The sequence below is a fragment of the Parus major genome, chromosome Z (genome assembly GCF_001522545.3).
Source record: "Parus major isolate Abel chromosome Z, Parus_major1.1, whole genome shotgun sequence".
In the NCBI taxonomy this organism is placed as follows: Eukaryota; Metazoa; Chordata; class Aves; order Passeriformes; family Paridae; genus Parus; species Parus major.
The window spans coordinates 40,404,931-40,423,248 of NC_031799.1; the positions used below are offsets into that span (position 1 = coordinate 40,404,931).

The 18,318-nt window shown below is 36.3% G+C and overlaps 1 protein-coding gene across 5 annotated transcripts in view; it reads right to left on the reverse strand.

Moving 5' to 3' along the window:
• The window catches only part of SHC3 (SHC adaptor protein 3), a 59,085-nt gene extending 42,419 nt beyond the window's left edge, over window positions 1-16,666 (reverse strand). The window contains exons 1-4 of one of the 5 annotated variants that reach the window (XM_015653319.3): window positions 16,510-16,666; window positions 15,653-15,846; window positions 15,278-15,362; window positions 14,230-14,391 (exon numbers count right to left, since the gene is read on the reverse strand). In XM_015653319.3, coding sequence (XP_015508805.1) covers window positions 14,230-14,391; window positions 15,278-15,325 — 210 coding nt within the window. In that variant the 5' untranslated portion in view covers window positions 15,326-15,362; window positions 15,653-15,846; window positions 16,510-16,666. Of the gene's footprint in view, window positions 1-14,229; window positions 15,187-15,277; window positions 15,363-15,652; window positions 15,847-16,509 lie in introns of those variants that run through there. The other 4 variants (XM_015653318.3, XM_015653321.2, XM_015653320.2 and 1 more) reach the window with 4 other exon arrangements.
• Between the last annotated feature and the right edge of the window lie 1,652 nt (window positions 16,667-18,318).

Genomic DNA, 18,318 nt, shown 5'->3' on the forward strand with positions numbered 1-18,318 from the left:
TAGAATTTCAGCAAAGATTTTCCATAGAAACATGTATGCCATAAAATTTTTACAGGCTGAGGGAATACCTAGTTTGTTTTCACATATCCACTATTATTTAATTTATTTCTATCAAATGCTATGGAATCATCACAACAGTGTATAAAACTAGCTACAACATCAACTGACTCTTATGCATTAAATTGAGCTTGCCTTATTATAGCACATAGTTTCTGAGAAGGGTTATCTTAAGATCCATTTTGTAGAATATTTCAGAAATCAGCAAATCTATGGTTTTTGAAAGTTTATTAAATATTTGTAGAAAGTGTCTTGTCTAAAGAGATCCTGGCACATGGAGCTTTCAAGCTAAAGATCATACTCTCAAACTGTCATCTATCAGTGCAATCCCTGTATCTTACTACAAATAAATTATTTTTTTTACATATGCTTCTGCCTGAGTACCTAAAACACATACAATTATATTTTCATGCTCTGATTAAGGAAGTTAAGCCATTAACTATATTTTTAATTATCTCAGATGGTGATTTCATTTTCATGGAGATTAAATTCTTAAGCATCACTTGAGACAATCAGCTGAAATCATTTAACTTCTGCCAGTAAACAGCAATGATCAATATTTTCCTGTTTTCTTTCTGTGTCATTTTGTTTTAGTCTAAGATGTTTTCATAGATTAATTTTGCCCTTTATTTATTTCATATGAGATGCTTTTGTAATTAAATATGTTGCAAATGGTATGACTTTTCAAAGGTATCCCTATGATTTTGTGTTAAAGAAATTTCATTATTTCATCAGCTTGTTAGTTTTAGACCTCTCAATACCCCAAAACCACTCTTGGATTGCACTTGTTCCTTCACTTACCTATATTTGCCACAAGTCTTTTAAAGCAAAGTAACTGCATGAGTTTGAGAACCAGGTCCACCATTTTGGAAGCAAACTCTGGAAGGTGTTTTGACAAGTACATGCAGGCGTGCAAATAAATACACAAAAACATGTGCACACAAGCCACTGTCAAAGTAAACAGACGAATAAGTAGACAGAAACCCATAAACATACTTAGAAGACGTGCATTCAGACTCCTTTGAGTCATACTACCTGATCTGCATTAACAAAAATAGAGACAAGATCAGACTGAAGGAAGGTCAGATGGAAAAATTACCCTGTACTTGTTTTATGTATATCATGGAGACAGCTGAACACAACATAGTAAGGCTTGCAGTATTCCTGACTGATCAATGCAAGGATGGCAACTGATTTGCTGGGATAAAAGATGTGAACACTTAATCACCACGGCATGTTTTCAAGTAACGAAATTACTGTAAAAAACTGACATTCAAAAGGTCCAAAGGCCAACTACAGGGACATATAACTCACCTACTGCTATGCTTCAATTATTCCCCAAGACCAACACTGCTGTCTAAAAATATCCATTTGAAGTACATCCTGACAAGGATCCACAGAAAGAAGACATACAACCAAGATAGCAAGGAAATAAATTATTCATTTATTTCAACAAATAAATACCCTGATTAAAAAGAAATGCTATCTTTTGCTTTAGGCATTCCATGAAACATTTAAAATATAGTTATAAAACAGTCTACTTCCAAAAAAAGCTCCTCTTCACCCAGCACTTAATGTATATTCTAACCAATCAGCTACTGTGCACTGTGAAATTTATGAGCTCCTGCTATCATCCTCCCTCTCATTGCTCAGGAACCAAATATATCGAGATGTAGCCCACCTAGAAGTAGGAGGATTTGGGACTACCAGTTCCAAGCTTTCTCAGATAAAATTCTGCCTTCTGTTGACTTTCTAATATTTGAATGAATTTCCAGCTTGTGTACACTGAAAGGTACTATGTCCTAAGGAAAAAGTCTCTCATATGAATGAATACCTTCCCATTCAGAGGTTTTAAATTCATAATTTGTACTTTGCATGCTAAACAGTACCTTGCAGGAAGCAGAGTGCCACATACAGGTGGGACCATGTAGCTCCTATTCCATGGGGTTCCAACGTCCTTATTAGTTACACTTTTGACAGGTTAGTGTAAGGGATATGTCTCAGATTTCTGGTCTGTCCTGTATGCGAAGATTTGTTCTGTACTCCCTAAAGTACCTGTCTTCTTCATGACTGAAAATTCCTGTTCAGCACTTTCTACTGAAGCCTGTGTAAGAGAGGATATTGAGCTCTCTCAACACTTCTCAGAAACAGACATGAACACTGGCTGAGTGCATTTGTGTACTTGGAGCCAAGACAGAAAAAAAGAAAGAAAAGAGAGTAGTCACTGTCAGAGAAGCCCTTTGCTCCAGAAATATGAACAACCTTGTTTGGTGCTTCCTAACAAGCTCTTCAAAATACCAAGTTATTGGAAGAAATTCTCCATTGCTGGACTGAGAAGCTGGCAGTAACAGCAGCAAGAAATACTTTTACAAAAACATAGCAAGACTTATTCTATTATTCCACCAGGATGTATGCTCCATACAGCACTGAAGCAGTCCAACCTACATACATGTCTAGCAGATGAGTGTCTGCCTTGTGCATAGCATATCTACCCATCACCTACTCTCCAGCAAAATAAGGACTCCTAACCTCTGAATTCAAACTGCTGGAGTATCATTAGCTCATCAAAACTGCATGAGTATTCTTAGTAAATTGAGATTTACTGGTTTTAATCTGTGTAACCAGATGACCCTCATCAGATCTGAGTGGTTCAGTACTTTGCAGCTTGTACCTGCCTTGTACAAGTCATGTGAGAGATAACATGGTTACATCAGCAAACAGACACACACTTGTACTGTTAGACAAAAATTAGCCTGTGCCTTCAAATATTGATGTATCCAAAGTATGCTCTAACATTGCACAGCTGCAGATAATAGCCTGGGGGCTCAAAAATTAGATTCTTATTCCTGGGGTTCTGGGTGTTGTATGGAGATCTAAGTTTCAAAAATAGAAATAAAATAAGCTGTGCAATTCACTGCAATTTTCTCACCCACGGGCTTAGGCTGTGCTTTTACTTGGCATGTGCAAAAGTGAAAAAGTGAGTATCTTTTTACTTGCCACATCTGGTTCTCATGTGTATCCCAACTCATACGCCTACGTTTTCTTTTTTGTTGTTTTTTTTAAGGGATGGGGGAATTTTCTTGCTTCATTTTGAGGGTTTTATTGTTTTACATTTTACTCTCATTTGCCAAAGAGCTAGTCCAGAATTACATTATGCCATGGAAGTAAGTAAGAAGTTAGTATGAATTGACTAGTGCTAGTTAACTACGGTTGAGAACTCCCTTATTTAAAAACAAGAGCTTTTATTTCAGATTCTATTGCTACTAGTGCAATACACATTTATTTATGCATCAAAATTACAATTCCTTCCAATTTCAGTTATCACCATTAATAGCTAAAGGAGCTTCTGAAAGGTGCACTGGGAGTTCCACAGTGTTCCACAATACTGAAAAAATACTTTCACGTTTTCTATCTATCCTAAATCATATTAAGATTCAAATCCAGATGCCCACTAACAAGCAGGCCATCATACAAAAATAGTAACAGACCAGGATTTGATTTCAAGATAGCAAATTTGTCCACATGTAACTGTGGATACAATTGGGATTTTAATAACAATATTAATGTGTGAAAAGGAAAAGAGAAAAAAAAAAAAAAAAGAGAAAAAACAACACAAAAGTATCCCAAGCTGAAAGCAGCCCAAGCCACAGCCAGAGAATGCAAGATTGACAAATATTTTATAAAATTAATTTTTGTCTTCAGCAAATTAATATGAAATTCAATCCTTCAATCCCTTTGATATCATATTACATGAAATTCACAGCTTAACTGAGTTTACAAGACCCACATTCTAAACCACTGAAGCAGGGGGGAAAAAAACACCCACGAAAAAAATTCAAATTTTTAAAAAAAATTATAAAAACCCCAAGTCTAAGAAGGAGCTGTAATCAGAACGTGTTCTCTTTAATAAAATTACCTAAGTTAAAGAAAAATAGTAATTGCCACAATGTTTCCTAGTTTTTAAATTGTGCTTTAGAAGAATATTTATGACCCTGAATACCTTAGTAGTTTGACTGAGACATGCACCACAAAATTACTTAACTCTGCTAATCAGCAGGACATGGGTACAAACAAGATAGCTTATCAAAACGTACATTTGCTTCTTTACTTCCTATGGAAACCATAGTGTAGTTGTATTAATTTTATTTATATTATTTGATTGAATTAACACTTGAAATATTTTAAATATAGAGGTACTCCATTCATACTGAAAAAAAAGTAAATGTAAAAGTCCCTTATAATATCACACTAGTCATTAACCCAAGCATGTGGCTCAGCTACCCAACTGTGACATAGATCTGGGAATCTGGTAAATCTTTCTGGACTCGATGATTAGCAAGACCTGCACCCTAATGTGCAAACACCTTTTTTCTTTGTTTTTGTGGGGGTTTTTTTTGTTTGTCTATTGTTTTGTGGGGCTTTGCTTCTTTGTTTTGTGGGGTTTTTCTTTGTTTGTTTTCTTTTTTACCTTAAGAGCTGCCCATTGCTAAGAGGGTGTTGTCAAACATCAGAGAAACCCTTTCCTGGTAGGTGAAGAACCATTGTCCTGCCATTATCACGGCAAACATTTCACCCAAACTCTGGCATCACAAAAGTCTGCAGGACATCCTCTCACTTCAGGTGTTTTTGAAAATACAAAGCATTTGATGAGCTGAAGAGCATTTAAAAACAGCCTTTGAAAATGCTGGCTACCATCAGCTGGATAGCAGTGTAATTAAAAGAAGCCTTGCATGCACTAAACCATTCAGATTTATGCTAGTTTACCTAGCCACCTTCAGCAGAAGAATGGAATGGAAAATTTGTTCTGTGACATTTCTAATGTAGAGTAAGTTATAATATTAGAAAAAGCTGTGGGCAGAACCAAGACTAGATATTCAGAGAGAAATAAATTTGTATAAGCAGTAGTCACAGAGTTTTAAGTAGGCTGCTAGAGATTTCAGTCCTCTGAAAAGTTTGAATCGTTTGGAATATAAATATATTTGCCTTTAAATCATCTGCTTAACTATCACATAAGACCATATTAAAATCTTAGCTAACATGGGTGCTTAGCTAACATGCTCTCCCAGCCATGCTATAGCTTCCTGCTCTTCCCTCCCCTTAGGGCAAGATGTATCTTCAGACATCTGGGGCCACCTAATGACCGTGTCCTATCAGAATATGCCAAAGCCCCCAGTCTGCTCCTCTACCCTGTGCTTTCCTGCTATATGCAGAACAGCATACCTGGTTGTGGAAGCAGCAATTCTGCATGAAAGAAACACTGGCAGCCTTGTTCTGAATGAGGAAAAAGCCCTATATTTAGACACTATCAGAAGCCAGCACCAAAAATGTGTCATAAACATATGCTGCCATGAAAACCAGAAAGGCTTTCTTCTGTGCTTGCATACTTTTGCAGTTGGTAATTTTTATACTAGTAAGTAACCATCTACAGAGCTTTACAGTGAATCAATATTTCCCCCAAAGGTTTTTTTTCTCCTCAAAGAATGCATATTCCAATCCAGATGGACAACTCTAAGTAAGGATTGATTGAGTGGAAAAGGAACAGAAAACCTTTGGGGTTCAACTACAGATAAGCCTCAACCACTCAGTGTAAATTTATCATCACAAAATCCTCCATGAGACAAGTAAACCAACAGAGCTTTCATACTAGTAGAAATTATGATGGATATGACTGTCAATTTCATTCCTCTTGAAAACAGGTGGTTTGCTTCTGTAGCAATGGATGAGAGAACACAGTTCTCCCAAGAATACCTCCAACTCTGGACAACACCTTCCTATTTCTTCTTTTACACTATCTTGTTTCTGTAGCAAAAATAGATTATGTCCCAATATATTCAGTTTAACAATTCTTAAGTGGCAAATGATAGCCAACCCTTTCTATGAATTGTCTTACCCTGTGAAAGCTTTCTGGCAGCGTCTCACAATCAACTCCACAGTAAGGACTCAGAAATTCTTTAAAAAGGCAAAAGATTCAGCTAGGAAGATACTTTATTTTATCTTGAAAAGCAATTTCTTAAGTCAACTCTGAGGTCTCATTTCTTGCTAGGGAGAGGAAAGATGTAACTGAGAATCAAATTTTCCTTTTGACAATTTTCTAATTTCCATCTCAAATGGGGTTGAAAACAAAACATCTTCAAATAAAACACTTTTTTCTTACTTTTTACTTGCAGGTGGATGAAACAAGATTTCCCACATCATGCCCAAAAATATTTATCTAGTAGAGTTGCTAAATGAACAGAGACTTCACAGGACTTCCAAAAAGAACCCATATTAGTAATTTTGCATGAATACTATTTCTTATGTTCTTATCTTACAGATAAATATTCTTGCATGCAAACCCTCAGGAATGTTAGAATCAGAAGCTCACCCGAGCAGTGATTTATTCTATTATTGTAAAGGCAAACACGTTCTATATTTCTTTGTAATTTTTTGTATGGGCCAATAAAAATTTTCCTCAAATAAAGCTACATTTGAGGAAAAAACCCACAAGTTATAGTTCTATACTTTTTAGGTTTAATTTTTAAAAAATATAATAACAGTGAATGCAATTATTCTAGTATGAACCACTTAGAGTATGCACTGCAGTAGCACAGATGAATTGATTCATTTTCACAGCTGCATACTTTAATTCAGTGAACACTTTCCAGACTGTTTTGCTGCTACCTTGAATATCCACTAAGATATACTTCCCTTTAAAGCAACATGCAGATTAGTTCCAGCAGCTTATGTTCTGCATCAGAATTCCTTTAACACAAACACACAAAAGCTTCTGCAGCCAAAACAATATGCTTCAATAGTTGGAAATCATAATTAGACATTTGAAACTGTAAATGTGGACACTGTAAATATATCTAGCTATTAAAGAACTTGTTCTTCCTCAGTCATTAGAGAAAATCATTAGCAAGTAGAACTTCTTGATGAGGAGTATCATTAAAGCACAGACTCAGAAGACGGATGATCTAACAGGTGCTTTTCCACTATGCCAAATACAAACGATGTTAAGTATCTGAAATGCATATGCTGTTCTGCTTTCTAAACTGTGCATTTGGAGGTGTGATGTAGGAAGGACCTGTCACTGCTAAAACTGAAAATCCAAAACATGCACGGAAGGAGAGGGAACACTTTTTTATATGAATGCCATATGTATCTCTGGTCTTCATCAAAAGAGTTCAGCAACTAAACCAGATCTTTGTGCTGAGTATTTATCAATATTTAACTCTCCTATGCTAAATATATAGTTTCTTGTGTTCTCAGTAAGAGTGCCCAAAAGATGACGTCCACTGTGCAGAAAAAAGGGATAAGGGGAGAGATTTCCAAGGCTGGATTTAAATAATGAAAACTCTCTGGAAGGTTTCTTTGCAGCACAAAGGCTATGAAGAGGCAGAGCAGCACTGGGACGCCGGGACTACCACCAGACCCTCAATGGCCCCAAGCAGGCTCACTAGAGACTGCTTTCTACTACCACTCCCAAAACTCCCAAGGCCAGGGTCAGCTCAGAACTGGCACCTGCAGCTTCCAGCTTGTGCCCTATATCAAGCAGCTTTGCCTTTCCATCTTTTCCATCGTTTCTTTCCTTGGCAGAAATAAATATATTGTAAGAGAGAGTTCATAATATTTTTCCAGTTACTTACTGCTTGCTGCTTACCTTTTCTACACAATTAATTTACAAAAAAAAGTTAGTAAAAGTGAGTAATACTATGGAATCTGCATTCAACATGTGGTGACAAAATATGGCCACCATATCTGGTGAAAGAGGTAGTGTTTCTGAAATATTCCAACTCTTTGGGAAGTTACAGGTGTTTTAAAATGTCCTGTGGTTCATGAAAACAGTTTGTCTATAAAAAAAGAGACAATTCTGTTTCTTATAATTATTTTATCCTGGGTAAGCAGTGTCAAATGTCAGTCAGGAAAGATATTGTTGTCCCATGAGACATTCTCTCCCTTGTGTAATTCCTAAATTAGCAAGAGACAAAAATGAAGATAAAGGCATCTCAGTAAAACAACATATCCAAAGGTTGGAAATGGTGCTGAGCAAGTTTTGACAACATCTTAAGATAAAATAGCTCTCTTTTGGTTTTGTCTTTGTTTCTTAAAGTATTTGTTCAATTTATATCTCTTACTTCAGGATTTATTCTGAAATAAAAATGAAAAAATATTAAGAATGCCTGTATCAGTAAATACAGAGTGATGATGCTGTTAAAAAAAAAAAAAAAAAGCCTAGACAGCTTTTTCTGTCTACCTCATATTTCTTTCTTTGTGTCACCCTATGCCATGTCTATTTTTAATTTTTATGGCTTTGGTTGCCATTTCTGTCTAATTTCAGACATGCTTTTTTTAGTATTTGAACTTTTAGCTGTGATTTGGACTGTGATTCAGTGTTTTGAGACTGAAATCTCACCTGGCCCTGTGAAAATTTATTTGAAAAACCAAGGGGAATATCTAACTTATTAAATAAACATTCTAGATTACCCTTACTGAATTGTGCCTAATCCCTTCAGAAAACAAGGGATGACTGGAAATGTGCTTGCACTGAATCCCCATCATTACTCCCATCACAACTCAAATGGACAGGCTCTGCCTCAGACCTGCCTGCAGCTGACAAAGGTAGAGCTGCATTACATTTTGTCATAAATATATGGGATCAAATGAAATTAATATTGTGGGAATATGTAGACTTGCAGAGAAGCAATACTGAACCCTCTTCCTCTATGAAATTTCATCGCATGGGGTAACTCACCTTGAAACAGCATTAGTATCTGGGAAGGCTGGTTGTCTCGGACACCACACAAAAGCAGACCCAAGCTTTTTCTCATTGTAAACAAGAAAATGTAATATTGATACTTTGTGCATTCACTTGAACCTTCAGCTGTAAAATGTAGCCAGGCTGCAGCCCAGGTATAGCTGCTGTGTTAGTGGAGACAAGATTTCTCTTTGGCAAGGGGAGAAAAACACCATGTCACTGGACAAAGGAGAGCCTTGTCTCCAGCAGCACAGAAGGGCATGAGTTTTCCCCAAAGATCTTGATTCATCCATGAGTCTTTGTCTTTGTAGTGGCAGATATTTACATTGGGCACATAATATATTTACTGTAAACATTGTTGGAAGACAAAAAAAGAAACCAACAATCCAAATTTCAAGGAAAATCAGAGAAGGAATTCTACATGAATGCAATTTTACCTCCCACACTGACCAGCTAAATTCATCTAGGGATTTTAAAACTGTAGGACATACATAACTAACAGGATAAATAACTTGTAAGAATATAATTTTTGCTTTAAACAAAAAAACTCCATGCAAACACTCCAAATGTACTGGAGAACAGACATTCATGTTGACAGCTGAATCCTTCAACTCTGAAATCAATACATGCTTTGCTTTCTACAGAACATGTACAAATGTACAGTAATAGTACTTGATTCATGTAATTAGAATAATATTATAATTAAAGACTCTATGGTATGATTTCTGCTCCTAGAATCTGATCTAATTTCTGTGAGAAACGCTCTTTTCCTATTGTTAGGCTGTGTAACAGACCCACAGAGTTCAGGTCCATGAAGATCAAAAGAAAGGTTTTCAAGAGAGCAACAGGTATCAGTATCATTCTTTCATAGTCCAAATAGCAGTGAAGGAAAATGGAAAGGATACTAACTGATCTCTCAGGAATATGGTAAAATAGGAGGGATTAATTACTTAAACCAATGCTGTCTTTGTCACCAAATTCTCTCTCCCCTAATCTGCATGCATGCAGCTTTAAAACACATAGTGATAAGCTAGTTTCATTAGTCTTTGTTAACACTGTGTACCTCGGTTGAGGGTAGCAGACTCTGAAGTAAAAAGTCTGTATTCTACCCTATGATTACCATATGACTGAAACACACAACACATTTCTTAAACATGTAAACCTCATTACAAACAGGATACTCTGGGACCGTGCTTTTTTTTATTAGAATTATATGTATAAAATCCTACTGAGTAAGATTTTAGTCAGGCCATGCCAAATGATCAGTGATTAACCAACAGCACTACCTCAATTTGGCTGACAAAAGTTGAAATTAAATCTGATTAAAAGAAACATAAACAAACTTGCACACATTTTTTTTTCTGTAAAGAAGATAAATTTAATCAAAAAAAAAAAAAAAAAAAAAAAAAAGAGAAAGCTTTGCTGTAATGTTATTTATATTATTTTTTTAGTGAGAGCAAATCAATTCTGGCTAAAACAGAAAGTAAAAAAAAACCAAAACAGAGAAACATTCTTCCAAAGAGCCCTGAAGTCTTCTAGGGGAAGGTGACATATGATGCAGTTTCCACTTTGTTAGCTCCATTTAAGGCTGTGCTTTGCAGTCTGGGTTAGCCACTAAAGACACACAGCAATTCAGCTCATCCCTAAGCACACACTTAACTTCCAGTGTACAAAGGTAGCCTCAATTATTTCAATGAGAATACTCCCAGTAAACAGTGTCATGCAGGAATGTTTGCAGAACTGAAGCCTTTACTTGGTGATGTGTTTGAACAGCTTCACAATGATGTCTGTTTTCCACATCACACATAAACTGCTGTTTTTCCCTCAAAAGAAATGGAAGTGTTAAAATGTTAAATAAATAATTCCAGTTAGGATTCTATTATTTGAATACTTTGCTATAATAATAATAATAATAATAATAATAATAATAATAATAATAATAATAATAATAATAATAATAATAATAATAATAATAATAATACTTTAATGTCCTTTTTACTGAAATACTATTTGCCTGAATTGCAGTGATTCTTTTGGATGATATAGTTCTTCCTTCCTTTCTCTCTCAGATACTGTATTTCTATCTGTTTATTAACACTAGATTCACCCAGGTCTGTTTTATACTACTGTGTTGGCTTTAGACCTTACTGGCTTTTCCAGATACACTTCATATAGATATATAAAATTATACAGTATTTTTTATTTGCTTTTGAACTGTTACAAGTGTTACATTGACACTTGTTACAAAATCCAGCCACGAGTTACCTGAAGACAGAAATGCATTTGCCTCTAGACTGTTGTGCTCTTATTTAAATAAAACAAACTCCAAAATGTCTATAACATTACCCAGTGGTACTCATCAGTAGATATTTATCATTGGAAACAACAGATTACATTGAAACATTTAACTGTTGTTATATTATTCAGATTTTTTTTACACTTTTTTTATTCTATACCTTTGTTTTTCTTACATGAATTTTTATAATCCCCACCCTGTAGTAATAAGTCCCACTATAGGGAAACCACTGAACTCTTTAAGGATATCCAGCACAGAAAATGTCTTCCCTTTTTTTTTTTTTTTTTTTTTTTTAAAATTAATTCATTATTTGTTAAGCAGTCCAGCAGTAGTATTAAGTGAGATGTCAGTACCTGACTACTTTATGTCCCCAATATGATTATGGTCATTGTCTAATGTGTTAGGAAAATTTTTTGGGGTTGTTTTTGTGAAAATTTTTGTTATAATATACAAAAATGCAACAAGAAATCCACTGTGAGGAGAGGAAAAAATGTAGAAAGTGCCAGCACTTTTATGTGAAAGGAAAACAATTCCATTGCAGCAGATCACAGAGATCAGAATATAGCTACAGTTAACCATTTTAAGCAAACTTTTTAAGCATTAGAGTTACACTGCCCATCTTAAAAATGAGTAATATATGAAAATATAGGAAAAGCAGTGAAGTTTCAGATTTTTCATACATTACACATAGGAATTTTGGAATTTTGTGTCTCTTACTTCAGAAGATTTCAATGTGAGCTATCAGCCTGCCCAGTAGTTACAATTAACCCTGTACCATGACTAATTTTCTGTTTTAAATGTGGATTAATGAGAAAATTGTAACCAAGTGCACATTTGCACCAAAAAAAAAAAAAAAAAACCCCAAAAAAACTTTGCTGGTTAACAACAAATCTGATTTTTTTTCTCAATCTCATTTAATAAATGGCATATGAAATTTTCTAAAAGGCAAATGGTACTAATTAAACATGGTATGAGTCCCCCAGATAGTCAGTATAGCCATGAGGTATCCAAGGAATGTTTCCCCCCAGTATACATTATCTGTGTATTCATTTGATGGTCTGATTGGATAAAAGCCTTGGTAGCAAACAATGTTTAAGGATTTGGGAACTGTACTTCTATTCTTACCCATATGAATGCTGCAGTTGCCAAGGAAAACTGAGATGGTTAATAAGCAAGCAAATTAGGAACTAATCAGGACCAGTATATTTTCATTCATTCATTAACCACTTATTTTGGTATTTCCTTTCAATCTTTGTTTTTACATTTAGAGCAGTGTTCTGTGATTCTTATATCAGAAACCATGAAATTAAAGTAATCGTCCTATTTTTTTAGCAGAAACAGTAAACTAGATTCCATACATTTTAATGACTAACAAACTACTAACAAACACCTAAAAGTAAGTTGTTGGGTTGATTTAGAAAATTCTGATATATAGTGTGTATAGATATACTTTCATGTACCAAACATCAACTGCATTAATTAAGTATTTGTTCTAATATCTCTGTTAGGTATGGGTGAATTACTAACTGCAAATGTTAGTCCACTTCTGTATCACTTTAATTCTTTTTTCAATTCTAAGATATCAGCTTCCTCTAGCATATAGTAGGTCAACTACTGAAAGGATTAAGAAATTGAATGCTGTGTTTGTTCTGAATCATAGTGGTAACTTCAGGTAAAACTAACAGCAGAAGTGTATTCCCACAGTCATTATTTGGCTTATACTATCCTAAGCAAAATAAAAAGTAAAATAGTTGAGTCCCCTGAGCTAAAATGTGAAAATGGTAAATGGCCTTCTGTTAACCAGAGTATTTCTGTGCAAGAGAACACCAGTCTCAACACCACTATGTCTAGCATCAGTAGGTTATTTTTATTGAGACACTTCTTGAAGAGTAACAGAGCAGCAGTTTGTGGCTTGAAAAGTAGCACTGACTCCTTTGTAGTTCCAGTAAATTTCACAGTAGTAAAAAAAGACAGTACAATTTCAATAGTGCTCTGAATTGGCCAACTTACTCAATCTACCACCACCTGCTAAATCTATTATCACTACTAACACAAAGAAATGAAAACTGCTTCCTAGTCCCCAACAGCTAAATATGCACTCTGCTTTTGATAATGAGACTTGAGAAAAAGCAGTGAGAGTTAAGTAACAAGGGTGCCACTCAGTTTTAAAGCATCCTGAAATAAAGTAACCTGTGACTCTTTCACCAAAAATAAGATGACACTAAAAATAGACCTGTAATATTAATAGCCTGCTGCAAAAGAGTTTTAACACTTAAGATACAAAAGCTTCTTCCCTAATGAAGCATGGCAACCAAAGAATGAATTCTGGACAATAATGTTATTTTTACACTTCCTGCACACTATGCTGAAAGGTGCTACCAGACTCTTACCTAACCACAAAAAACATTGCACATACACTTATCTTGAAGGCTCTGCTTTAACAGGTGGTTTCAAAATATTTTCAAAGAATACGGAAACATTAAGTTTATCCTGTAAACTTAAGGTCCTCTGCTCCTGACACACTGTATCAATGAACTGAAAAGAGCAATAACATTTAAGGTGGTTGAATGCTCATTATGTAAAACAAGCTGCATTTTCCTGCTCTACCCACAACATTATTTCTAATTGTGAAACAGAATAAGAACTGTGCTCTCTGCCTTACTGCTCTAAGATTTCAAATATCATTTCACTTTAAAAAACACTTGCCCTTAGAGGTTTTTAAAACTGAAAAATTCATGCATGATTAACAGTTCTCACATCAAGGAGTCTTTCTTTCCTCCTGTATATTGCACCAGACATATTGAAAGCCTACGTATCCAAGATATATACAGTATGCTAGATAACACTAAAAACCTAAATTCAGAAGAAGGCTACAAAACCCACATCAAATCAGCTTTTAGCTTAGGAACAAGATTTTTATACAGCTGTAGAACAATATTTGCAGGTTTGCTTTAATGTAACTAATTAACACAGCTTCCCAACCCTTCCTTCCTGCATTTACATTTCATGTATTATGCACCAAAAAAAAAAAAAAAAAAGAAATACAAATAGAGATCTTTTCAGCCTGACTATCCTGTCAGCAAAACCAGCAGAGAATTTTTCACTGATAAAAACAGAGAATGGAATAAGACAGACTAACCTTCACAATGTACGTCACACCAGGTCCCAGGATCTTCTCACTTGAGTGCAGCCATCCTCGAGAGGATTTATTGACAAAACTGCTACTTTGATTCCAATCTTCACTTCCCAGGTGCATTTCCTCTGACCATGCTTTTTTCCCCATACTCATCTTGCTCACGTCCTGCTGAGAACACGAAGTGGCAGAGACAAGGTTACATGTGTTGTCTGAAGCCCCTGCTGCTGAACTAGAAGCACTCGAGCTTCCCTGCAATTTGGAGACAGCAAGCTCCTTTACTGCAGAGGAGAGGTTTTTGATACCCAAAAGGCTGCCCGTGCTAGAGAGTTTCAAGTGGGACACTTTATGGAGGAGGGTACACAGGGTGGTGGGTCCATCTTCTTGGTCCTTGCGGAGACGCTCTGGTGAGACCAGGTATGAAGGTGAAGCTGAAGTTGTAGAAACTGCTGAGACCTTGCTGTTCATGGGCAAATTGTGAATAAGATCATCAACAGATGTCACAGAATCATTCCTGAAGCGGTTATACTTGGTACGTTGAAGCATGCCCTTCTATCTGCTTTCCTGCATATGTTCTGGCAAATCTGATGCCAATGCAGGAGATGCCTGTACTAACATAGCAAGCAATTCATAACGACACGGAGGGTTAAAAAGAGTTTAGGGTAAAAAAAAAAAAAGAGTATAAGGAAAAACTAAAAAATGTATATTTTAAAGAAATTTCTTTTGGTTCCCTGTTAAGGTTGGGTGAAGTAACAGTTTTCTGTGACTGAGATCCCAGTCCTGCTTAGAGCTGCCAACTCGCTCACAGCAAAAGCATGACTCACACAAATGAGAAGGACCCTTTTCAACAAAAGGCTGTGAACACTGCAAATCACTTCCTGTAGCCAAAAAAAAAGGAGAGAGAAGGAAAAAAAAACCCACATCCACCCACTTACAGCACACTAGCACCAATCAATTCTCAAATTCCCTTTTCCTATCTTCTCAAACAGATACTTCCTCCCAACCTTTAATTCCTATCCCCTCCCACCACCCTTTTAGTACCAAAGGCAATTACCTTTAGAACTGAATTAAAAGCCTTTATGAAACACCACAGTTTGTTCATCTGTTAAAATGTCCTTCCATCTCACACATTTGTGAATCTATAAAGAAATCACAATTAGATAGAAAATATCTAGATAATATTTGCATACATATAGTCCCCCTCTCCTGCCCCTGCAGCAGAACACAGACACCTTAAAGGTTTTCAGAACAGATGAACAGAACTAGAGAATATATACATTTTTTCCACAAAAGCAGCCTAACAGTGCCTTTTTTTTCAATGCTATCCCTCACAGAAACTGTTAAATTCAAATTTTGATACAGAAAGAAATCCTTCTTTCCTGTTACTTGACAAGAACATTCTATTTTAATGCAGGAATTACATAAGTACCTATGTGTGAAGAAAAGTATTTTCTGATGTCCGACAACAGGCTTAAGTGATGTTTTTTCTTTCACAACTGATATTCACTCCGTAGAAAAACATGAAGAGGATCTTCAATTCACTGGAATGTTTGGTTTAATTCTGAAAAACCCAAAAAGCCCTGAAAGAATATTAAAAAGTCCAGGTAGCAGCAAACTGACATCCTGCAGTGAAAAAAAAAAAAAAAAAAAAAAAGGAAAAAAAAAAGGTAAAGGAAAAGAAGAGCCTTTATTAAGCATAAATGTCAGTCACAAACACTTGATCTGGAGAAGTAGCAAAACATGCAGAAAATAGGTATTTCATTTCTCCTGCAATTTATTTAAACGTCCAAATGTGTACAGCATTGTGATACACAATGCCCATCACAAGCCATATGGCTTTTTCCTATAAATCAATCTGCTTTGCAAAACATTTTTCGGATGTAGGACAATACACTGCATTATAAACAAATTCAGACCTGAGAAGTTGCATAAGGCAAAGTAATTTTTAAAATAAATTACTAACTGCAGCACAACTTAAATGAAAAAAGCCTATGGAATTCTTTCCTTCTCCCACGACTAAAGGCTGCAGTATACGAACTGCAAATACAGTGAAACAGCCGGCTTAAATACAGGTATTTAATTAGTATATTCATGACATACTGAATTAAGTCAGCACCTCTTATCCCAGCAGTGATGAATAATGGCAATGTCCTAGTCAATGTAAAGCAGTTTTCTACTGATCTGCAGAACAGCCTTTCATCACCACACTGCAAACCTGCTACAGCATCCTCACAGCATTCATTCCTCTCGTCATCCTCCTAGCACAGCAACAGCAAATATACACACCATAGCCTATTTTTACGTGTCTCTACTGCCCAGAAAACCCTACTGCTCCCGAACGGCTCTCCTCATTAGAAGCGGCCAGAAGGACTGCAAAATGTGAATGAGATGCTGCGCGTGTGAATGAAAGGGCTGGCTAGCATCCCCACATTTCTGTGAATGAAGCGAGGCCTCGCAGCCTCTGCCAGGCAATCCCTTGGGTGCTCACCAGCCCAGCCAATACCAGCCGGCTTTGATGACTCATTCAGCAAAGCCTTGCTAAATAGTGGAAGATCCCATTTCCAGCACAGGCGGCACCTTTTTTGCTGCAACACCAGAAAATGAAGCCGGCGTGTCAGCAGGCGGGAGTGGGTCGCGAAGCCCCCGTGGAAGACAGGGTGATGTCAGAGAAATGCCTGGGGTGTCTACAGGAGTAGCAGGTGAGGAAAACGGTGGAGTCAGATCTGTGTTTCTCCCCGACTGTATTCATTCAGCCAATTCATTTACATCCAGGATAGGAACATGAATGTGCACATTTCGTTTGATATTCGATTGCTCTCTGTGCGCCCGCAGATTCACAGATTTTGCGGGTTTGTCTTCAGAGACCTCTGAGAAAATCAAATCAAAACAAACAAACAAAAAACCCCGCAACAAACAAACAAACAAACCCCAAACAAAAAACCCAACCAACCAACAAAACCCCCCATAAAAATAACCACAAAAAAACCTCAAAGCTGTCCTTGAAAAAAAATTGCATATACTTATTTCTCCCTTATTTATCCTGTTAGCACAGTAGATATATAAAAAGCAGTATGATCATCACTCCAGGGAATGGTAGGCAAAGGAAAAGCTAGAGGATAAAAGCTTCCCAGAGCAGCAAAAGGTCTAATTTTTGAAACTTTCACTGGACAGAGAAATGCTTCCAAGTCATCCATTGCAGAGCTCTCCTGCAAATCTGACATTAGACAATGCAGAGGAGTAGACACCACTGAATTGCCCAGTGCTTAAAATCCAGTGCCCATTTCAGTGTCTGATTGGGAATCTGCCTCCCTTACAACAAATCCAGTCCTCGGGTAGGAGACCTGAACATCTCAAAAACTTGCCTTTTATAGTTCCTGGGACTTGAAACAGTACATAATTTTGCCCTGCAGGCAGCAGGTTCAAATCCAACTCCACAAAATAATGAATGAAATTAGGAGATTGTGTAATAGGCATAAACTGCAATTTAAATTAGGATCTAGCTCATTCTAGCTATTGCCAGAGCATTTAAAATGTCTTCTGCATTTCCAGCACTGTGTCTGGAGTTTGCACACTGACTTTACCATGCCTGCCTTAAACAAGCTTGTTGCTGCTATTATCATAGCGAGACAGCAAGACATTCAGAGCATTATTTCTTTCTTACTTCTATTTGCTGCCTATGTTAAGTCAGCACATAAAGTGGATCCAAGTTAAAAATGAGCTTTTGCTTCTTTTCCTCTTTTTTTCTTTTTGCAGGTCTGTGAGCCAGACACTACAACATGATTAATAAATGGCCATGGAACAATTAGTTCTTTGTCAACCCAGTAATAAAACGGCAGGTGGAAATTCAATGTCAGTAAGTGAAAAATAATATATAATCCTAGAAATATATACACAGTGAGGGGTGTACACTGCCTCTGACAAAATACAGAATTTCTTACAAACTAGTGGTAATTTGGGCATCTTGGACCATTCTTCTTTTTTGATTTTTTTTTCTGTTGTTTTTTTCATCTCTGTTTTCTCATGGATACCCTTCTCACCCTAATTCAGTTCTTGTTTCATGTTACTGCTCCTCCTTTTCTTCCTCCAAGCAGTTCT